Source organism: Salvelinus namaycush, chromosome 35 (genome assembly GCF_016432855.1).
Source record: "Salvelinus namaycush isolate Seneca chromosome 35, SaNama_1.0, whole genome shotgun sequence".
Lineage (NCBI taxonomy): Eukaryota > Metazoa > Chordata > Actinopteri > Salmoniformes > Salmonidae > Salvelinus > Salvelinus namaycush.
In genome coordinates, this window is record NC_052341.1 from 60994 (window position 1) to 85102 (window position 24109).

The 24109-nt window shown below is 41.2% G+C and overlaps 1 protein-coding gene across 3 annotated transcripts; it reads left to right on the plus strand.

Annotated features, from left to right (window-relative positions):
• The first annotated feature begins 228 nt into the window (after positions 1-228).
• On the plus strand, positions 229-18450 carry LOC120029758 (myosin-6-like). 3 transcript variants are annotated; one of them, XM_038975027.1, is made up of 38 exons: positions 229-429; positions 595-738; positions 833-989; positions 1083-1110; positions 1202-1307; positions 1416-1508; positions 1617-1680; positions 1771-1869; positions 2055-2158; positions 2257-2395; positions 2496-2614; positions 2828-2977; positions 3960-4130; positions 4322-4631; positions 6213-6283; positions 6450-6655; positions 9067-9190; positions 9767-9903; positions 9993-10248; positions 11061-11303; positions 11390-11566; positions 11681-11826; positions 11946-12036; positions 12126-12515; positions 12874-13000; positions 13090-13208; positions 13299-13495; positions 13672-13855; positions 13956-14121; positions 14234-14358; positions 14456-14764; positions 15415-15618; positions 15730-16026; positions 16155-16259; positions 16354-16449; positions 16545-16679; positions 17906-17961; positions 18329-18450. In XM_038975027.1, the coding sequence occupies exons 1-37, from the start codon at positions 229-231 to the stop codon at positions 17924-17926; spliced, it is 5811 nt and encodes a 1936-aa protein (XP_038830955.1). In that variant the 3' UTR covers positions 17927-17961; positions 18329-18450. The 3 variants fall into 3 exon arrangements, with proteins under 3 accessions (XP_038830955.1, XP_038830957.1, XP_038830956.1); XM_038975029.1 differs by lacking the exon at positions 17906-17961 and having other exon boundaries at positions 4322-4640; positions 6225-6283; positions 18329-18429; XM_038975028.1 differs by lacking the exon at positions 17906-17961 and having other exon boundaries at positions 18329-18429.
• The last annotated feature ends 5659 nt before the right edge of the window (positions 18451-24109 follow it).

The window sequence follows — 24109 nt, forward strand, 5'->3', positions numbered from 1 at the left end:
CTAACTAATGTTAATGTCAGAATGGGATCTTTTGAATGACACTGTGGATGGATGTAGATATTCTCTGTTCCTCCCTGAACAGATTTCAGGATGGGATCTTTTGAATGACACTGTGGATGGATGTAGATATTCTCTGTTCCTCCCTGTACAGATTTCAGGATGGGATCTTTTGAATGACACTGTGGATGGATGTAGATATTCTCTGTTCCTCCCTGTACAGATTTCAGGATGGGGGATATGGTTATGGAGGAGTTCGGGGCAGCAGCTCCCTTTCTGCGTAAACCAGACAAGGAGAGGATGGAATGCCAGACTAGACCTTTTGACATAAAGAGGGAGTGCTATGTTCCTGACCCCGAGGTTGAGTACGTCAAGGGCACAATCACCACCAGAGACGGGGACAAAATCACAGTTAACACGGAGTTTGGGAAGGTGAATGTTTTAATAAAAAAGATTTTTAACGTGGATAGACAACAGGAACAATATGTAGTCTATATAATGATTCGTGTTCTATTTCCTTTACCGATATTAAATAGAATAGTACTTTGAAAAATGAAATGAAACAAACTGTGGAAATGTAATTTGCTCTTCTTTCAGACTGTTGTCGTGAAGGAGATTGACTGCCACCCCCAAAACCCGCCAAAGTTTGATAAAATTGAGGACATGGCAATGTTCACCTTCCTGCACGAGCCCGCCGTGCTGTTTAACCTCAAAGAGCGTTACGCAGCCTGGATGATTTACGTAAGTCATGACCTGCCTGCTGATATCTCCATTATATCTAAACATGGATTCAAATGAATATAACTTAAATCTGCACCTCTCTCGTCTTCCACAGACCTACTCAGGGCTGTTCTGTGTCACTGTCAACCCCTACAAGTGGCTGCCAGTGTACGATCAGTCTGTTGTCAATGCTTACAGAGGCAAGAAGAGGACAGAAGCTCCTCCTCACGTATTCTCCGTCTCTGACAATGCCTACCAGTACATGCTATCAGGTCAAATGCAACTGTTGTATTCTAAGTAGATTCAAAACATCAAACTATATTTGGAAAAGGGCTATTTACTGATACTTCCTTTCCTTTCAACAGACAGGGAAAACCAGTCTGTCCTCATCACGTAAGTACCTCGACCAAAGGTTATATCAATTGGAGGCTATTTCCAATTAGGAGAAATGTTCAATCATCAACGTTTGTATTTCCATTCCCAGTGGAGAATCCGGTGCTGGAAAGACTGTGAACACCAAGAGAGTCATTCAGTACTTTGCCAGCATTGCTGCCGTCGCTGGAAAGAAAAGTGCAGCAGAAGAGAAAAAGGTCGACAGAATGTCCATCCTAAATGAAACCCACTTCCTGGTTGTATGAGCATGTTGACAAAGATATTCACGACAGAAATGTAACACTGTATGCGATGTTGGTTTGTAGGGGACCTTGGAGGATCAAATCATCCAGGCCAATCCTGCCCTGGAGGCGTTTGGTAACGCAAAGACCATCAGGAATGACAACTCCTCCCGATTCGTACGTTCCCCCTCTTGTTTGAGAACACGTCTTTATTATCAAATCCTATCATCATATTATCTGGTGTATATACACCCATTCATTAATATGTTGGTAAAACCTTTACAGGGTAAATTCATCCGAATTCATTTTGGAGTCACTGGGAAACTTTCCTCTGCTGACATTGAGACTTGTAAGTAAAAGTTACATTTGATCAGGTTTGAAGAAATCTCTTTGACAACAGATTCAATAAAATACACATGTACTTTTTCATGCATATCAGATCTTCTGGAAAAGTCACGTGTCACTTTCCAGCTCAAGGCTGAGAGAGACTACCACATCTTCTACCAGATTCTGTCCCAAAAGAAACCAGAACTGCTGGGTGAGTAATACAACACTCAACGAGGTACTGAACACTATATCAGTGTCTCTCAACCTCAGGTCTGTGGACTAGCACCAGTCCTTGGAATGTTACTGATCGTTGTCAGTAAATTAGCTGCCACAAAAAAGATTGAGAAACACTGCATAATAAACAGTACCATAGACACATTCAACTGTTCTTTTCAGAGATGCTCCTCATCACCAGCAATCCCTACGACTACGCCTTCATCTCCCAAGGAGAGATTAAAGTCACTTCCATTGATGATTCTGATGAGCTAATGGCTACTGATGTAAGTCAATTTTCATGACAATTTCCATTTATCTCTCCTCGTTTATCTGTCCAACTTTCTATCCAATGCAAAAAAAAAAATACTTTATTCTGCACTAGGATGCCTTTAATGTGCTGGGCTTCTCTCAAGAAGAGATTAATGGCATTTACAAGCTGACCGGGGCCATAATGCATTACGGCAACATGAAGTTTAAGAACAAGCAGAGGGAGGAGCAAGCAGAATCTGATGGCACTGAGGGTGAGGATATAAAACCTCTCGCTTTAATATATAGTAATCTTAGAAAAATCTGACGGTCAGAATGCCTCCTCCTACAACCATTAAAACCTCTCCTTTCCAGATGTCGACAAAGTCGCATATCTGATGTGCCTGAACTCTGCGGACATAGTCAAGGGGCTGTGTCACCCAAGGGTCAAAGTAGGAAATGAATGGGTCACCAAAGGTCAGAGTGTCGATCAGGTGAGTCGAAAAAAAAAAATTGTACATTTCCAAGAGCTAATAATTGTGAGTATAAAAACTTCTGTTTAGAGTTGCTAATATTTTAAATGAGTGATTCCCCCATTGAGCAGGATGTTTAGTCCAGGACTAGGCCTAATCTGTGTCTGGGAAATAGTCCCAATTCGTTCATGTTGAACCTATGTTTTAGTAATTCATTCTCTCAATATTTTGTAGGTGTACTACTCTATTGGTGCACTGTCAAAGAAAATTTACGAGAACATGTTCCTGTGGATGGTGATAAGAATCAACCTGACTCTGGACACTAAGAACGCTCGGCAGCATTACATTGGTGTGCTGGACATTGCTGGCTTTGAGATCTTTGATGTGAGTGTTTGATGTAGGCTATATTTCATAAAAATAACCAATCGTGGGCCTCCCGAGTGGCGCAGCGGTCTAACGCACTGCATCGCAGCGCTTGAGGTGTCACTACAGACACGGGTTCGATCCCAGGCTGTGTCACAACCGTCCATGATCGGGAGTCCCATAGCGCGGCGCACAGTTGGCCCAGTGTTCGGCCGGGTTACGGGAGGGTTCGTCCGGGGTTACGGGAGGGTTCGGCCCGGGTTACGGGAGGGTTCGGCCCGGGTTACGGGAGGGTTCGGCCGGGTTACGGGAGGGTTCGGCCCGGGTTACGGGAGGGTTCGGCCGGGTTACGGGAGGGTTCGGCCCGGGTTACGGGAGGGTTCGGCCGGGTTACGGGAGGGTTCGGCCGGGTTACGGGAGGGTTCGGCCCGGTTACGGGAGGGTTCGGCCGGGTTACGGGAGGGTTCGGCCCGGGTTACGGGAGGGTTCGGCCGGGTTACGGGTGGGTTCGGCCGGGTTACGGGAGGGTTCGGCCCGGGTTACGGGAGGGTTCGTCCGGGTTACGGGAGGGTTCGGCCGGGTTACGGGAGGGTTCGGCCGGGTTACGGGAGGGTTCGGCCCGGGTTACGGGAGGGTTCGTCCGGGTTACGGGAGGGTTCGTCCGGGTTACGGGAGGGTTCGGCCGGGTTACGGGAGGGTTCGGCCCGGGTTACGGGAGGGTTCGGCCGGGTTACGGGAGGGTTTGGCCGGGGGGGGGGTTTACTTGGCTCATTACGCTGAAGCGACTCCTTTTGGAGAATGACTCGACCTTCACCTCTCCCAAGCCCCTCTGGGAAATGCAGCGATGAGACAAGATCACAATTGGATATCACAAAATTGTGGAGAAAATGGGGGGTAAAATACAACAACAACAAAAAGAAGAAAAAAAAAAACCCCACATCAAACGATTTATCTAAAACATTACAGCTGACAAAAATAAAGTAACTGTGAACTTGTATTTCAGTTCAACACCTTTGAGCAGCTGTGCATCAACTTCACTAATGAGAAGCTGCAGCAGTTCTTCAACCACCACATGTTTGTGCTGGAGCAGGAAGAGTACAAGAAAGAGGGCATCGTCTGGGAGTTCATTGACTTCGGCATGGACTTGGCTGCCTGCATTGACCTCATTGAAAGGGTTGGTGTCTTCAGTCTTTGGTAGTCGTTTATATGAAGTGTCCTGAGATATCTTTGAGATTTCAAACATTTAATGTGAGTACTTTTAAAATGAGCATTACGAAGGGGAAAATCTTCATAGACAAAATGGTTCTGATATTTATTCACTATGCTTTTCTCTTGGTACTAATGGATTTTCATTCCTTCCACCAGCCCATGGGTATCATGTCCATCCTTGAAGAGGAGTGCATGTTCCCCAAGGCCAGTGATTCTACATTCAAGGCTAAGCTGTATGACACCCATCTGGGCAAAAACGCATGCTTCCAGAAGCCCAAGATTGTTAAGGGAAGACCGGAAGCCCATTTCTCCCTGGTTCACTATGCTGGCACTGTTGACTACAACATTGGTAACTGGCTGGTGAAGAACAAGGACCCGCTGAATGAGACTGTGGTCGGACTGTTCCAGAAGTCAAGTCTTAAGTTCTTGTCCAATCTCTTTGCGAGCTACGCTGGTGCAGAAGGAGGTACTATATGTTTCTATCTGCAAAGACTACAAACCACTAAAGTAAATGACATTTGACATGATAGAACTGAGGAGTGGCAAGTAGCCTTGTGGTTAGAGTGTTGGGGCAGTTAACGAAAGGTTACATGTTCGAATACCTCAACCGACATGGAGCAAGGCACTTAAAACTAATTTACAACAAAACATTTCACTGCACCTATCCGGTGTATGTGACAATAACAACATGTATAATCTAATGGTTATCAGGTGAGGACAATAACAACATGTATAATCTAATGGTTATCAGGTGAAGACAATAACAACATGTATAATCTAATGGTTATCAGGTGAGGACAATAACAACATGTATAATCTAATGGTTATCAGGTGAGGACAATAACAACATGTATAATCTAATGGTTATCAGGTGAGGACAATAACAACATGTATAATCTGATTGTTATCAGGTGAGGACAATAACAACATGTATAATCTAATTGTTATCAGGTGAAGACAATAACAACATGTATAATCTAATTGTTATCAGGTGAGGACAATAACAACATGTATAATCTAATTGTTATCAGGTGAAGACAATAACAACCTGTATATTCTAATTGTCATGTGGTTATCAGGTGAGGACAATAACAACCTGTATAATCTAATTGTTATCAGGTGAGGACAATAACAACATGTATAATCTAATTGTTATCAGGTGAGGACAATAACAACATGTATAATCTAATGGTTATCAGGTGAGGACAATAACAACATGTATAATCTAATTGTTATCAGGTGAGGACAATAACAACATGTATAATCTAATTGTTATCAGGTGAAGACAATAACAACATGTATATTCTAATTGTTATCAGGTGAGGACAATAACAACATGTATAATCTAATTGTTATCAGGTGAGGACAATAACAACATGTATAATCTAATTGTTATCAGGTGAGGACAATAACAACATGTATAATCTAATTGTTATCAGGTGAGGACAATAACAACCTGTATAATCTAATGGTTATCAGGTGAGGACAATAACAACATGTATAATCTAATTGTTATCAGGTGAGGACAATAACAACATGTATAATCTAATGGTTATCAGGTGAGGACAATAACAACATGTATAATCTAATTGTTATCAGGTGAGGACAATAACAACCTGTATAATCTAATTGTTATCAGGTGAGGACAATAACAACATGTATAATCTAATGGTTATCAGGTGAGGACAATAACAACATGTATAATCTAATGGTTATCAGGTGAGGACAATAACAACCTGTATAATCTAATGGTTATCAGGTGAGGACAATAACAACATGTATAATCTAATTGTTATCAGGTGAAGACAATAACAACATGTATAATCTAATTGTTATCAGGTGAAGACAATAACAACATGTATAATCTAATTGTTATCAGGTGAGGACAATAACAACATGTATAATCTAATTGTTATCAGGTGAGGACAATAACAACATGTATATTCTAATTGTTATCAGGTGAGGACAATAACAACATGTATAATCTAATTGTTATCAGGTGAGGACAATAACAACATGTATAATCTAATTGTCATGTGGTCATCAGGTGAGGACAAAGCGGCTGGAGGAAAGAAGAAGAAAGGTTCTTCCTTCCAGACTGTGTCTGCACTGCACAGGGTAGATCCCACATTAGATCAATCTATCTTTTCACATAGCATTACATTACATTTGAGATGTGAGTATGTTGTGGATTGGCACGTCAGCATTTAATGCCGTTGTGACTCGTGAGGTACTCTGAGACTCATGCACTGACGGAGAATTTCTACATTTGTCATACTCACAGGAGAACTTGGGTAAACTCATGACCAACTTGAGGTCTACTCACCCTCACTTTGTGCGTTGCCTCATCCCCAACGAGACCAAGACTCCCGGGGCCATGGAGAATCCTCTGGTCATGCACCAGCTGCGCTGTAACGGTGTGCTGGAAGGCATCAGGATCTGCAGAAAGGGCTTCCCCAACAGGATCCTGTATGCTGATTTCAAACAAAGGTAAAATAAAAAAAAAGGTTATACATTTTCTTTCTAACAGGAAAGAAGGGCCTTTTGAGTCCCTTTGACTATTTAAGTAGAACTAGTTTTAAGCTTGTTATATTAAATGAAGTGCCCTTTAATATAGACCACATGGAAAATTCAATAAATCAGATTTGCAAAAGTACAACATTCCTGAAGCTGTGCATCCTATGCGCCCTCTCGGGAAGATTTTAACCCACTTAATAGCAAAATGAATCCAAGTTTTCACCATCATTCTAAAGCCCTAGTTAATTTGTTTCTTTGACAAAGTAATATCTCAAGAGTATTATTTATTTAATGTGATTAGTGATTCATAAAAAAATGTAATAATAATAAATATCCCTAACATTAAGGTCAACTCTGTTACGTGAACTAAACTGAAACTGTTCCTTAAAAATGAAGAAAATTAAAACATGGACATCCAATAGTCAAATCATAGTGTAAATGAACTGGTTCTACTCTTTTTGGTCATTTTCTGATGTTTTGTGGTGGAAAACTGAGTGGGTCGAGCACAACATGTCAACACTGTTAGCCGTAGATAAACAGGCTAGAAATGTCCATTTCCTTGTGAAGCTTTGCATTCATTTGCCACTCCCTGTTGTACACAATGAGCTTCCTTTCCCCCCTCACAAGGCGAATTATGGATGATTTAAGATTAGGTCGTCAACCCTATGACGATAACCCTGTTCCTTTATTTGGTACTTATGATAGTATTTTTATTTATTTATTTAACCTTTTTGAGATGGGAAAACATGTTTTTCTTAAGTTGAATATGTGCTCTTTAGGAAAGAATAAATTAAAATGTACACTACCAGTCAAAAGGTTGGACACACCTACTCATTCAGGTTATTTTTGAAACTATTTTCTACATTGTAGAATAGTAGTGAAGACATCAAAACTATGAAATAACACATATGGAATTCTGTAGTAGCCAAAAAAAAGTGTTAAACAATATATTTTAGATTTTTCAAAGTAGCCACCCTTTGCCTTGATGACAGCTTTGCACACTCTTGGCATTCTCTCAACCAGCTTCATGAGGACTTATTTTCCAACAGTCTTGAAGGAGTTCCCACATATGCTGAGCACTTGTTGGCTGCTTTTCCTTCACTCTGCGGTCCAACTCATCCCAGACCATCTCAACTGGGTTGAGGTCGGGTGATTGTGGAGGCCAGGTCATCTGATGCAGCACTCCATCACTCTCCTTCTTGGTCAAATAGCCTTTACACAGCCTGGATGTGTGTTGGGTCATTGCCCTGTTGAAAAACAAATGATAGCCCCACTAAGCACAAACCAGATGGGATGGCGTATCGCTGCAGAATACTGTGGTAGCCATGCTGGTTAAGTGTGTCTTTAAATTCTAAGTAAATCACTGACAGTGTCACCAGCAAAGCACCCCCACACCATCACACCTCCTCCTCCATGCTTCACGGTGGGAACCACACATGCAGAGATCATCCGTTCACCTACTCTGCGTCTCACAAAGACACAGCGGTTGGAACCAAAAATCTAAAATTTGGACTCATCAGACCAAAGGGCAGATTTCCACCGGTCTAATGTCCATTGCTCGTGTTTCTTGGCCAAAGCAAGTCTCTTCTTCTTATTGGTGTCCTTTAGTAGTGGTTTCTTTGCAGCAATTCGACCATGAAGGCCTGATTCACGCAGTCTCCTCTGAACAGTTGATGTTGAGATGTGTCTCTTACTTGAACTCTGTGAAGCATTTATTTGGGCTGCAATCTGAGGTGCAGCTAACTCTAATGAACGTAGCCTCTGCAGCAGAGGTAACTTTGGGTCTTCCTTTCCTGTGGCGGTCCTCATGAGAGCCAGTTTCATCATAGCGCTTGATGGTTTTTGCGACTACACTTGAAGAAACATTCAAAGTTCTTGACATTTTCCGGATTGACTTACCTTCATGTCTTAAAGTAATGATGGACTGTCGTTTCTTTTTGCTTATTTGAGCTGTTCTTGCCATAATATGGACTTGGTCTTTTACCAAATAAGGCTATCTTCTGTTTACCACCCCTACCTTATCACAATACAACTGAATGGCGCAAATACATTTAAAAGGAAAGAAATTCCACAAACTAACTTTTAACAAGACACACCTGTAAATTTAAATGCATTCCAGGTGACTACCTCATGAAGCTGGTTGAGAATGTCAAGAGTATGCAAAGCTGTCATCAAGACAAAGGGTGGCTACTATCTCAAACATAAAATATATTTTGATTTATTTAACACTTTTTTGGTTACTACATGATTCCATATGTTTTATTTCATAGTTTTGATGTAGAAAATAGTAAAAAAATAAAGAAAAACCCTGGAATGAGTTAATGTGTCCTAACTTTTGACTTGTAATGTCTATTGAAGATAATTGTTTGGTGATTTTAATTCAGATACCGCATCCTCAACCCAAATGCTATCCCCGAGGGTCAGTTCATTGACAACGTGAAGGCGGCAGAAAAACTGCTGGGCTCTCTGGACATTGACCACACCCAGTACAGATTAGGACACACTAAGGTAAGTTCTCTAAATAGATGGAAGGCAATATGGCCTGTCGGATCAGGAGGGAAAGATAGGACCAACAAAAAGGGTCCTAGCAACATATTGCCATTACACCACTATCACCAAAACCAGGCCAAACTGAGCAATACCCATAGAGTTGTACTAGAGAACTGATGCACGCCCACTTCTATGACAGAATGGCCAGCGCCATTGAGGACTATCTATTTTAAAGAAGTCAATTACGTTTTCTTATATTTCCATGAGTGTATTATTGGAAGTTTGTAAATAAACTGAAAAGGTTCATACAAGCGCCTACTGAGCTAGAGTGCATCACCTAGAGGTATAAAAACCACCTGGTTGGTGATTTACTGCCCCCTGCTGTTATTGAGTGCTCAGGAATATAATTAATTGGCTGGCCCCTCCAGCTGATCTGAATGGAATTCTGTGATTCGTCCTTAACCATATACACGGTAAAATCATTGATCTGTCTGTCTGTCTGTCTGTGTCTGTCTGTCTGTCTGTCTGTCTGTCTGTCTGTCTGTCTGTCTGTCTGTCTATTCACCTTTATATGTCTCTGTATATCTTTATTAGGTGTTCTTTAAGGCTGGTCTCCTGGGTACCCTTGAGGAGATGAGAGACGACCGTCTCGCTCTCATCATCACTGGCATGCAGGCCAGATCACGTGGTCTACTTGCCAGGATTGAGTTCCAGAAAATTGTTGACCGCAGGTTGGAAAAACAATAAATAGAACTTCTGCAGACAATATGGTGGAGGTGGAAAAGGTTGTATAACAAGCTAATTTTATAACAATTCACAGGGATGCTTTGCTTGTGATCCAATGGAACATTCGTGCCTTCATGGGTGTCAAGAATTGGCCCTGGATGAAAATGTTCTTCAAGATCAAACCTCTGCTGGTTTCAGCAGAGACTGAGAAAGAGATGGCCAACATGAAGGAAGAATTCCTGAAGCTTAAAGAGCTTTTTGCTAAAACGGACGCCCGTAGAAAGGAGCTGGAAGAGAAGATGGTCTCCCTTCTCCAAGAGAAGAATGACCTGCAAATGGCAGTCCTATCTGTGAGTAAAAGTCACATTTCTAAACGACTTTGATGTAACTTTAACTCGTCCCTTTGCTGCAGTCACATCCTGTGTAAATAATGGCCTTTCGAGTTCTTAGCATGACTGAGGTCCAATCCCAAACCAGCCTTAACTCCTTTGAAGGTTCATCTGTTGCCACACTTGCTGGCAAACCTCAAAGGGTGCCTTCCAGAGCGGCATGGAATTAACCCGGTCCAACTACAGGACACATTCGTGACTTCAACGATGCAATTTAAGGAAAAAAGTACAATAATGAAAATGTATTTTATAAATTCTTTCAAAGATATAACAAGATACAAGATGAACAAAATCTTTAACCTCAATAACAGTTAAACATTTTCATTTTGTTACATGTTTCACACCTCGATAATAAGCCAAACAAATGCACATGTCATATCATTAGGCAAGACTTTCCATTTTTTCATATGAAATTGGGCCAAGTCCAAACATGATGCATGTTGGGATAGCACTTTGCCCTGGAGCCTACAGCAGTGCTGGTTAAAGTGGCTATCGGAGGGTCTCTAATTAGCCCTTACCCCCTTGATAATTCTCACTCCCTCAGCTTTGTGAATATGGCGGAAACACTTGTGAACGTGCAAATCGAGGGCTTTACGGGAAGGGACTGGTTTGGGATTCAGCAAGAGACATGGAAAAACAAAGAGAGGGATAAGACATGATTTGATAAATCAATATGTCATACAATTAATGAATACAGAATATTTTACAACCAACCAAATTTCTGAAATTTGAAGGATTTGATATATGCTTACAATATGTTGACACGTTGACAGTCAGAAGACACTCTTGGTGACGCTGAAGAGAGATGTGAGGGGCTGATCAAGAATAAGATCCAGCTTGAGGCCAAAGCCAAAGAGCTGACAGAGAGACTGGAGGATGAGGAGGAGATGAATTCAGAGCTGACTGCTAAGAAGAGGAAGCTGGAAGATGAGTGCTCAGAACTCAAGAAGGACATTGATGATCTGGAGCTCACTCTGGCTAAAGTGGAGAAGGAGAAGCATGCCACAGAGAACAAGGTCAAAGTTTCTCTTCATTCTTGGGTTGTTAAAACTACAAATAATTGGTGTGGATGAAAGTGTAATGACACTAGTGTATTCTTTAGGTTAAAAACCTGACTGAGGAGATGGCAGCTCTGGACGAAATCATTGCCAAGCTGACCAAGGAGAAGAAGGCTCTGCAGGAGGCTCATCAACAAACGTTGGATGACCTACAGAGTGAGGAGGACAAAGTCAACACGCTGACCAAGGCCAAAGCCAAACTGGAACAGCAAGTTGATGACGTGAGTATCGAAATTAGTATTGATAAAAATGACTACATATTTAGTCATATCCTAAAGAAATAGGCTACAGCAAATGGTTTACTCCTAGTATTGTTTAAATATATCCTTTATCAGCTTGAAGGGTCTCTGGAGCAAGAGAAGAAGGTGAGGATGGACCTTGAGAGAGCCAAGAGAAAGCTGGAGGGAGATTTGAAGTTGACCCAGGAGAGCCTAATGGACCTGGAGAACGACAAGCAACAGATGGAGGAGAGGATGAAGAAGTAAGATCACAAATACATTTAACTGTTTACATACTAATATTATTTTATAGCAGAAAAGACCACAACTCACAAAAAATCATTAAAATATTTCAAATAAACCTTTTTTTTTTACTCATCAGGAAGGACTTTGAGATGAGCCAACTCAACAGCAAGATTGAGGATGAGCAGGCCATGAGCGCCCAGCTTCAGAAGAAACTGAAGGAGTTGCAGGTATTTCATTATTGTTGAAAATATACTCTTTCTGTTACACTTGATTATGTTCTGCTCTTACCAGAAAAGTTTAATTCCGACCATTTCAGGCCCGCATTGAGGAGCTGGAGGAAGAGCTGGAGGCTGAGAGAGCTGCCCGTGCCAAAGTGGAGAAACAGAGGGCAGACTTGGCCAGGGAGCTGGAGGAGATCAGCGAGAGGCTAGAGGAGGCTGGTGGAGCCACTGCTTCCCAGATTGAGATGAACAAGAAGAGGGAGGCTGAGTTCCAGAAGGTGCGCAGAGACCTCGAAGAGGCTACTCTGCAGCATGAGGCTACAGCTGCCTCTCTGAGGAAGAAAAATGCTGACAGTGTGGCTGACCTGGGAGAGCAGATTGATAACCTTCAGAGAGTGAAGCAGAAGCTGGAGAAGGAGAAGAGTGAGCTCAGGCTGGAGCTGGATGACGTGGTCTCCAACATGGAGCAGATTGTCAAGACTAAGGTCAGTGGATTAATGATGAAATACAAGCATTTTCTGAGATCAGATAGATATCGCACATGGCACTGCACATGGCACTGCACATGGCACTGCACATGGCACTGCACATGGCTCTGCACATGGCTCTGCACATGGCTCTGCACATGGCTCTGCACATGGCTCTACACATGGCTCTACACATGGCTCTGCACATGGCTCTGCACATGGCTCTGCACATGGCTCTGCACATGGCACTACACATGGCTCTACACATGGCACTACACATGGCTCTACACATGGCACTACACATGGCACTGAGTTTCAGAAATATGATCTATCAAGGTTGCGCCGCATTATATATATTTTTAAAACATGTTTTCAGACAAACTTGGAGAAAATGTGCCGCACTCTGGAGGACCAGATGAGTGAATACAGGACGAAAGCTGAGGAAGGACAGCGATCCATCAATGATTTCACCATGCAGAAAGCAAAGCTTCAAACTGAGAACGGTATAACAACTTTAACATGAACATTCACATAAACAGCCACGTCCACAATAAGAGACTCATTGAAATGATCAAAAATTCGATGAAAACAGGTGAACTTGCCAGACAACTGGAGGAGAAGGACTCTCTGGTCTCCCAACTGACCAGGGGCAAGCAGTCCAACGTTCAGCAGATTGAAGACCTCAAAAGACAACTGGAGGAGGAAGTCAAGGTATTTATACAAAAAATGTAGAATCTGTTATCCGACTACATTCATCCTCCGGGATAACTACGTATTCTTTTTTTTACCGTTATTTTCCAGGCAAAGAACGCACTTGCCCATGCAGTGCAGTCTGCTCGCCATGACTCAGACCTGCTGAGGGAGCAGTATGAGGAGGAGCAGGAGGCCAAGGCTGAGCTGCAGCGTGGCATGTCCAAGGCCAACGCTGAGGTGGCTCAGTGGAGAACCAAGTATGAAACTGATGCCATCCAGAAGACCGAGGAGCTTGAAGAGGCAAAGTAAGGATGTTTTCTTACTTTCAAGGCTATTCAACCTTGGCTGAATGAGCGATACACAACAGTATATGATGAATGATACATGAATTACCTGATATACAACCATTATATATATATATATATATAGAAAAATAAAGTCAGCTGTTCTGAAATGAGTTTCCCCATCTATGTCAATCTAGGAAGAAGCTGGCTCAGCGTCTGCAGGATGCCGAGGAAGCTGTGGAAGCTGTTAACGCTAAATGCTCCTCCTTGGAGAAGACTAAACACAGACTCCAGAATGAGATTGAAGATCTCATGGTGGATGTGGAGAGATCGAATGCAGCTGCTGCCGCTCTGGACAAGAAGCAGAGGAACTTCGACAAGGTATTATTATGTGACATTCTTCTTAACTTTCATTATAATACATGATAATTCATATGCTGTTTATTCAAGACCATTTACAATACATGTATGATTCTACTAGGTCCTGGCTGAATGGAAGCAGAAGTTTGAGGAGTCTCAGACTGAGTTGGAGAGCTCCCAGAAAGAGGCCAGATCCCTCAGCACTGAGCTCTTTAAACTCAAGAACTCTTATGAGGAGTCTCTGGATCATCTGGAGACCATGAAGAGGGAGAACAAGAACCTACAAGGTCAGAGCATCAGTATTATTGGCCTGCATTTCAGGCAATCGTTTAAATATTATTAAAGAGATTTGTTATCACATGATACTGACGTGCACATTTTTTTTTCTCCCCCCCACAGAGGAAATTTCTGATCTGACTGAGCAACTTGGTGAGGGAGGAAAGAGCGTCCATGAGCTGGAGAAGATCCGTAAACAGCTAGAGCAGGAGAAGGCTGAGATACAGACTGCACTAGAGGAAGCTGAGGTGAGACTGGGAAATATTTACTGGTAGGGATAGACACCATTTACTGAGAGTAAAATATTAGAAGATTTTACATACAATGTGTGTTGTGTTCCCATAGGGCTCCCTGGAGCACGAGGAGGGCAAGATCCTGAGAGCACAGCTGGAGTACAACCAGGTCAAAGCTGACATTGAGCGCAAACTGGTGGAGAAGGATGAGGAGATGGAGATGAATAAGAGGAACCAGCAGAGAGTGGTGGATACCCTGCAGAGCTCCCTGGAGTCAGAGACTCGCAGCAGGAATGAAGCTCTCAGGCTGAAGAAGAAGATGGAGGGAGATCTCAATGAGATGGAGATCCAGCTCAGCCAGGCCAACAGGCAGGCAGGAGAGGCCCAGAAGCAACTTAAGGGTCTTCATGCCCATCTGAAGGTAACACTTCCACAGCATCTAATCCATGGTTGGGGTCAATTCCAATTTAATTCGAAATTACAATTCAATTCTTGAATTTAGGTTGTAATTAAATTCGAATTTCTAATTCGAATGGAATTAGACTACTAGGACTGTTTGAATTGGAATTGAATTGGAAATCAATTTAATATTTGTGTAAGAGGGCGGCAGGTAGCCTAGTGGTTAGAGCATTGGACTAGTAACCGAAAGATTGCTAGATCAAATCCCCGAGCTGACAAGGTACAACTCTGTCGTTCTGCCCCTGAACAAGGCAGTTAACCCACTGTTCCCCAGTAGGCCGTCATTGTAAATAAGAATTTGTTCTTAACTGACTTGCCTCGTTAAATAAAGGTAAAACAAATATAATTGTTTGGGATAATATTGAATTGGGAATTACATTCTTGGAAATGAATTATCTCTGATTTTAAAGACTAACCTTGAATTTTAATTGAATTAAATTTACAGGGAGATGGAATTGATTAAGAATTTAATTAGTGGAATTGATCGCAACCCTGATTTAATCTGACCTACTACATTTTTATTATAAAGATGAAGCCCAAAAAATAATTGTTAAACAGATCTTGGGGTATTTCTGGGACCTCTTTCTAACAATATCGAAATTCTCTCCACAGGATTCTCAACTGCAGCTGGATGATGCTCTACGTGGCGGTGACGACCTGAAGGAGAACATTGCCATTGTGGAGAGACGCAACAACCTGATGCAGGCTGAACTGGATGAGCTGAGGTCCCTGGTGGAGCAGACGGAGAGAGGCCGCAAACTGGCCGAGCAGGAACTGCTGGATGTTAGTGAGAGAGTTCAGCTACTGCACTCTCAGGTAAAAGGCATCGATAGACAACCATAGATTATTATTAAATAGATTATTAAATATACACCACTTGAAAATGTTGAAGATAATATGAAAGTAATTCCTGAAACACATATGTAGAACACCAGCCTGCTGAGCCAGAAGAAGAAGCTAGAGGGTGACACATCCCAGCTTTCGACTGAAGTGGAAGAGGCTGTGCAGGAGTGCAGAAACGCTGAGGAGAAGGCCAAGAAGGCCATTACTGATGCTGCCATGATGGCAGAGGAGCTGAAGAAGGAGCAGGACACCAGTTCTCACCTGGAGCGCATGAAGAAGAACATGGAGCAGACCATCAAGGACCTGCAGCACCGCCTGGATGAAGCTGAACAAATCGCCATGAAGGGGGGCAAGAAGCAGATCCAGAAGCTGGAGGCCAGAGTAAGTATTTGAGACTAACCTACTTTCTCTTCTATAAATGAACATAAAACATTTCTAGCTTCAATGTTGAATGTAGTTGTGACGACATAATATTGTAAATAGTGTTAACATCCATCACATCTTTCCAGGTGAGGGAGCTAGAGACTGAAGTGGAACTGGAGCAAAGGAGGAGTGGCGATTCTGTGAAAGGAGTCCGTAAATATGAGAGACGCATCAAGGAACTCACCTACCAGGTACATCAGAGTTGCACTATGAACATGCTCAGAATAAAACTAAGGTTCATATATATGACCCTATTCCCCCCCCCCCCTTTGTTTTCTGGTGCAGACTGAGGAAGACCGTAAGAATTTGAGCCGTCTGCAGGACCTGGTGGACAAACTGCAGCTCAAGGTCAAATCCTTCAAGAGAACTGCAGAGGAGGCTGTAAGTAGAAAACCTTCCATCATCCAACTGATGCATCTGTCATTTATGAATTGTTGCCTTTTGCTAGAGACTAAAATCATCCATATTTTTCACAGGAGGAACAAGCCAATTCCAATTTGGGCAAATTCCGCAAGATTCAGCATGAACTGGACGAGGCAGAGGAGAGGGCTGATATTGCTGAGTCTCAGGTCAATAAGATGAGAGCCAAGAGTCGGGACGTCGGTTCCAAGGTCAGTATCTGCTGCTTCAATCTTCAATTCATTATAATTTAATGACTTCCCCCCCCATGTAATGTATGGCTGAAGCCTTTACGTTGAATAGTTTTAAGGCATATAATATCCAATAGCCATAATATCATTAATATCTGAATATCTACATTTATATGAATTAATTTGCGGGCTGTCCATTGTGTTCTGAAACTATACAAGACAGGATCAACTCTAAATGTAATAGCTTACTGCTAACGGTCCCGATGGGTTCATAGATACATTTCCTGAAGAAGAAAAAAAAGTCCCCACTTTACATTTAATGTATTTCCATGGTAGTTTTATAAGTAGGTACAGTGTAATAACAGTCAACGATTATACTGTATACCTGTTGCAGTTTTATACATCCATTCATTTGATAAACAAATTCAAATTAAAGGACAACTTCAATTTCAACTTTGGTATTTCAACCTTGTCTCTCTACCATAGCCTCAAGTCATTTCCTCGGTAGCAAATCACTAAAAGTTATTATGTTATAGGGTAATATATTATTAACAATTATACTGTATGTAATAACCACTCCTCAACATTGATATTCATTACATGCTTTGACTTACAGAGTTTTGTCTTCCGTAAGAATATGTACCTACACTACAAACTGAAACACTGTACCTTCCTATGTAGCTACTACCATGGTAATACATGGGATCTAAAGAAACTGGGACCATTTATTTTATTTTTTTTTACAGATTTTATGTAATACCTACAGTTTAAGAATCAAATGAATCTACTGTTCATTTCATTTTAATTGTTCATTGGACAATATTGCAACTATAAAATGTTTTGCAAACTTTTACTTGATTACGTAGTAGATCTAAGGAGAATCAGGACCATTACAGGTTTGGTATCTGTATGGGGACAACATGATGTTCATAGTTTATAAGTGTATACTACTTACCTGTTGAAGCTTATTGTAATTTTAACTAGAGCACATCGTATATGGCAATATCAAGGTTTTCCAGTAGGATTACAATGTTCTTATAATCAAGGACCAGTAACCCAAAGGTTGCTAGATCGAATCCCCGAGCTGACAAGGTAAAATTCTGTCGTTCTGCCTCTGAACAAGGCAGTTAACCCACTGTTCCTAGGCCATCATTGTAAATAAGAATTTGTTCTTAAACTGACTTGCCTAGTTAAATAAAGGTATATTTTTAAAAATATATATTAAAAATCTATCTTCTCTGTCACAGAAAGGAAAGGATGAGGAGTGAGACCAAGAGACCAAGAGTTGTGACCCAGCTCCCAGGTCAGTTGCTTTGGTTATAATTTGCACACTTCCTGGTTTCAGTGGTCACTTACAATGCAATTACATCATTTTTGGAGATGTTTATTGTAATAAGGACAGTAGTTGAAATTAAAGCAAAAGCCAAATTAATTTAATGATTTTATTTGACATCATTGCACCTTTAAAATTTGTTTTTTTAAGTGTGTTTACTAGCAAACACAGTTGTAATGTTCGGACCATTTTATGAATGAGTGTTTTAGTGCAGCATAAACACTCATTGGAGTTGCCCCATTGTGTAATTTACATTTCAAGACCCAACGTATATAATACAAATGTTTCCAGAATATAGAGCTACTTTTCACAACCTTTTATCCACCTTCTGCCACAGAAAGGACATGATGAAGAGTGAAGCTCTCAGATGGACCTTTCTGAAAATCTCCCGAATGTAGTGCTTTAGTGTCTCTCTATTCTCCATGTAACATGAGCCGAATAAAGACAATTGAAATTGCATCTCCGTGTATTGCTTGTAATATGTTACGCTGTGTGGCAAAGGGTTTTCATGTCTGGTATAGACATGAGGTTGATGCTATTATGAATAGGAATTCCAGACATTTTGGAAGAAGGAAATTCACATTTTTTTTTTTTTTTTTACACAATTATGTAAACACTGATTTTAATAGAATATATTGATAACTTACTTCAAGTGGTACCATAGAAAAAGACAAACGTTTAACATATACATGTATCGCCTACATTTTTATAAAATTGGAAGTAATACAGTGAGCTCCAAAAAGTATTGGGACAGTGCATGTTTTATTTGTTTGTTTAGGCTCTGTATTCCAGCACTTTGGATTTGAAATGGTACAATGACTATGGGGTTAAAGTGCAGACTGTCAGCTTTCATTTGAGGGTATTTCTATCCATATCGGGTGAACCGTTTAGAAATTACAGCACTTTTTGTACATAGTTCCCCCATTTTAGGGGACCAATAGTTTTGGGCCAAATTCACTTGTGTGTATTAAAGTAAAACAAGTAAAATATTGGGTCCCATATTCATAGCACACAATAATTTTAATATGACTCTTGAAATATTGTATTTTCACTGTGTGTTTCAAATATGTGACTCACCCCTTGGATTCGGTCTTATGAAGCAAAATGGTGAAATGGTGTTTTTTACATTGGATAAAAGTAGAGACTCAGAGTTACAAAATGGTATATCATACACTACAGTTGAGGAACAATGGGAAAGTAATTCTGCTTTCACTTTTGAGAAAATGGCCTTTGAATGTTTTGGTATCTAGTGAAGAGCTCTTCTTTGTCTACAGCCATTCAGCACCGTTCAAACCTTCTTAAGCTTTAGCCCCACCCATCTTGTTTCGCTCTCGGACACTTGATGCTCTGGCCGATGATTTGTTTACCTCTGGATAACATGAAAATAGCCTAACCAGCTCTGCTGGCAACAATTTCATTGCGCTTTTTTTCAGACGTTTACTGACACCGGCCATATTCAACGGGTGTTATACACAGGTCACGTAACGTTAGCTAACGAGCCAGCCAGTCAACGTTAGCTAGTTAAACAACAATGAACACAGTGCCAAATCATGTCGTTACTACCCTGCATGAATACGGCTCTGGGTTACGAATAATAACGTCAGCTAGGGAGCCAGCCAGCTAACGTTAGCTAGCTAGCTAACAGTACACTTGAAATGCTTGAAATGAAAGCACTTTATCAAAATTAGAAACGTGTAATATCTGAAAATGTAGCTAGCTAACGCTAGACTATCACACCTGTATACATCATCATGCATGATGGAAGTGTCTCCCTGTCAGGAATGCCATACCACATAGACAGAACCCCTCTATATGGCAGACCAATCCGAACTCATCTCTCGGCATGTCCAGCCCACTCATTATCTCAGCCAAATCATGGCTAGTGGGAAGGTTGCTCCCTTTTTCTTTGGCTTAGGATCGGCCCCCTTTATTTCCCTCAGCAAGATTTCTTTGGTCGAATATCTATGGTGATATACAATGGGAGAAAGCATGGAAAATCCAACAAATATTGTATCAGAAACAAAGGTAAATGAAGTTTCATATAAAATGGTACATAGAATTTATCTTGTGAAACATGTTTTGTTAAGATTCAAGCTGAATATTGACTATAATTGTGATTTCTGTGGAATGGAGAAGGAGACCATTTTTCATTTGTTTTTTGTATCTGTATTTATAGGATAATTTTTTGGAGTGACATACAGAACTTTGTTACAAAGAAAACAGGACAGATTTAATGGTGTTGATATAATTATTTATTTCAGAAATTCTGACATTGATAAATTGATATATTTAATTCAACTGCTAATAATATTAGGTACATTTCATATTTATAAATCAATTTAAACAATACGGCACTACTTTAACTAAAATGAAAAACAAAAAGGCCATTAAAACTTGTTGTATTAATAATGAATTCTTTTAGGATTCCTGGCAATGTAAATAGTTTGTATGTATGCTTGTTTGCTGCACCTCTTGGGCTCCTGAGTGGAACAGTGGTCTAAGACACTGCATTTCACTGCAGTACCTGGTTTGAATCCAGGCTGCATCACATCTGGCTGTGATTGGGAGTCCCATAGGGCAGTGCACAATTGGCCCAGTGTTGTCCGGGGTAAGACTTTGTTCTTAACTGACTTGCCTATTAAAATAACGGTTCAATAAAACAATTTTGCATGTGACTATTCCTCTTTAGTTTTTTTGTTCACTTTTTTTTTTGTATTAACAAATTGTGCTAACATCTAGGTTGGGCCACGTATAAACAAGAAAATACTAAACACAAACAAAATAAAATAATAATTTGTAAAAGAAAATATGAAAAAATGCAATTGTATTCACTCAGATTTTTTTTTAAATATAAATGATTCAGGAAGATGTTATTATTTTTGTTATTCACTATGGATAATGTCTTTGCAAGATGATTAAATTCAATCAAAAATATTTGTAATTTTGGTATAGAATTCTGGCATTTTGTTTTTATTTGGCAACAAGAGTAACAAAAATGCATAATCATTTCAATGGTTGTGTTATCATAGCAATAGTAATATATTATATCCATCATGGGTATAGGTTGACCCAATAATTCATTGCCAGCTGCTGTCTCCTAATCTGCAATGCCATATCCCCCATCTCCACCTGTAGTGCAGCCACTGGGGAGGTCAGAAACGCCCCACTACATATTCCGAGTCCTTGCCCCTGTATGACATCAAGCCTTTCCAATGAGGTCCGGGCTACCGAACCATACGCTATACTGCCATAGTCTATTACAGATCAGATCAATGCGGAGCTGGTTTTTACATATTGTGTATATTTATTTATTCTCAAAGCATTTCCGTTTGTTGACAATGTCAATTCTTGCTAATTTTTTCAAAATACTTACTTTTATGTTTGGTAGCTGGACAAGCAAACGTGTGTATTATCCATTGTACTAGCTCTGCTGATCACATCTGCCAATCACTTTATCCGTATGTAATGTAGTAGACAGCTGATTACATCTCGAGAGGGATCTCCGTCCGAAAAGCTGCTATGGGGGGTGTGGGGGGGTGGGGGAGGGGGGGCAAATACATGAATATTAAATATTCATGTATTCATGTATTCATGTCTCAAATATTCATGAGTGTCCGAGGAGGGCTTGACACAACACACCGACGTCACGCACAGATGCGCGCGACTCTTGGCGGGAGTAAGAAAGACATCGCCATCTGCGCCCATTCAACATCGCCTAGATTTAAGTTATTACTTCTAAACAAAATAACTTTTGGGGGGGGGGGGGTTCTCATACGCTTACAATGATATTTTGATTCTTGCTTGTAACAGTCGCTAAGATTATATTTGGTTGTGATCTTTGCAATATAACTATTTTGGGTGCAGTAGTTGTTAGCTAGAATGCTAACGCCCACTGATATAGGTTGTAGACAAAGCTAGCCATGGAAGTTTAAGTGTTTTTAAAGTGTAACGCAGTTGGTTTGCGATGATGACACAACCATTATATTAAGCATGGACCAGTGATATTAAGCAAAACATTCATACGAGCCTTAAAATCCAATTATAATTCAAAAGTAGTGTGAAATGCACTCATAAGAGGCTTTATTAGCTGGCGTTCTATAAGAACTCCCCCTTTGTTCTGCCAACAAATTGAGCACATCGCTCTCGTGCGGTAATGTTTGTAAACACAGGTCTATAGGGTTTGATTCAGAACCGGCCATTTTCTTTTAAACAGCTCAGCTAGTTATGTTGATAAAACGTTTACTGGAGACAGGAGATCAAGTTGAGACATAGGACGAGGTGTATAATTGTATAATAAGGCAGTTTTATTCAAGTGTAAAAATATCAGGCAAAGCGTGCAGCACGGCCCCTTCTGTCTGATTCGTATGGAATCGTCGGAAAAGAGGGCGCTCTAAACAGTTCATACAGATTATATAGGCAACAAGCAAAGTAGGTTGATCTTGTAGTCTGGCCTTCCGATTGGTCGATCTGGGTCGTGGGTAGTCCTGTCCGGGCCTGATGTCGACATTCCATTGGCTCTTCACACAGTTCTTTGTCTTAGTCTCATCCAAAAGCATCCTGCATGTGCGTTTGTTTTCACAGGGCCCTATTCATGGGGGAGGGGAGTGTGTGTGTGTGTCTGCGGTTATTTATAAGGGTACAAAGTAGTGGGGGTATAGTGGGGATGGGTGCATGTTGTGCCAAGTATAGCTTGTGTTGAGAAGTTGTAAAACAAGTTACCAGTATCTAATACAATTTCTTACAAATCCCCCTCTTCACGTCTTATAGACGTGAATAAACTAGTTAAAATTTGTCAGAAGACAAATTTTTGATTCCCCCTCTTCACGTCTCACAAGAGACGTGACATAAAAGTAAAAAAGACAAAGCTATGGGATAAAATTTGTCAGAAGACAAATTTTTAATTCCCCCTCTTCACGTCTCACAAGAGACGTGACATAAAAGTTTCTTAGTCCTCAAATAGATAGACAGGTCCAGCTTCCCCATCATCAAGCAATGGGAACATTTGGGCCCTTTCCTGATTAGGGTCTATGGCGGCAGTGATAACACGGCTAGCAAGCGTGCGCGCACATGGAATGCAACAGCATCCACAAAGTACAAGAATGCCTGCAAAAACGGAAATAGATACTAGGATAGAGGAAACCAGCGTCTTATATTTACCAAAAGCATCCATCCATGAGTCCCACATAGAAGTGTCCACTCCAGAATGCTGTTTCATCTTACCATTAAGGGTACGAAGTCCCTCCAATGCTACAGTCAGACTCCCATCCGTAGCTGTGTTGTTGGGAATGAAAGTACAACACTGCTCACCAAACATTGCACAGACCCCCCCCCGTTCAGCCAATAACATATCAACCGCGATTCTATTTTGAAATGCCATCAGGGACGTAGCTGCCAATTGTCCATGGACCGCCTCGAAGCCTTGTTGAGTCCAATTCACACATTATTAACCAAAAAACGAGAAAATGTTAAACCCTCAGGTCCATCCCTCTATACAACCTGTACCAGGTGGGCTCGTCGCCACCCGGGAACTTCAAACCTTCACAACAGGGAGGACAAACATCACTTTTTATTCATTCGACAACCTCTACTACAGCAAACCAAGGGTCCTCCTCTGTCAGGCCCACTCTCCTGCGAAAGCTTGATTCCGTATCAGCCTCCTTGCCACATCTGTAACAGACTTCTTCAAACAAGGTATGATACAGGCAGCACAGCACATGAGCATAAGAAAAACAACAACTAGAGTCAGAAATCCAGTAACCATCATTGTAGTGTACTTACCAAACCAACCACCCAGCCAGAGAACAGTCCACTCTCCTCCACACCTGCAAGACCCTTCATCTCCACTGATAACCTTGCCAACCCACTCAGAGCTTTTGAAATGCTCCCATCCGGACTAGTATTGTTAGGATCAAACGTGCAACACTGTTCTCCAATCATTTTACATACACCTCCCTGGTTGGCCAGAATCATGTCCAGTTCTAGTCTATTTTGTCTACTGGTTTGAGAGGTAGCATCCAATCGTTCAGCCATCCCCGTACGTACTGTGTGGGTGTAGTTAACAAATCATTGTTGATTATAGTAGATATAATTGATCCAGGCATTCTGCTTAGCATCAACA

Excerpts from the sequence above, each read along its gene's own strand:
- LOC120029758 (XM_038975027.1), top strand. The coding sequence starts at position 229 with ATGGGGGATATGGTTATGGAGGAGTTCGGGGCAGCAGCTCCCTTTCTG. Across the intron at positions 430-594 it reads TTAACACGGAGTTTGGGAAG|ACTGTTGTCGTGAAGGAGAT; the intron begins GTGAATGTTTTA and ends CTCTTCTTTCAG. Across the intron at positions 2,978-3,959 it reads CTGGCTTTGAGATCTTTGAT|TTCAACACCTTTGAGCAGCT; the intron begins GTGAGTGTTTGA and ends CTTGTATTTCAG.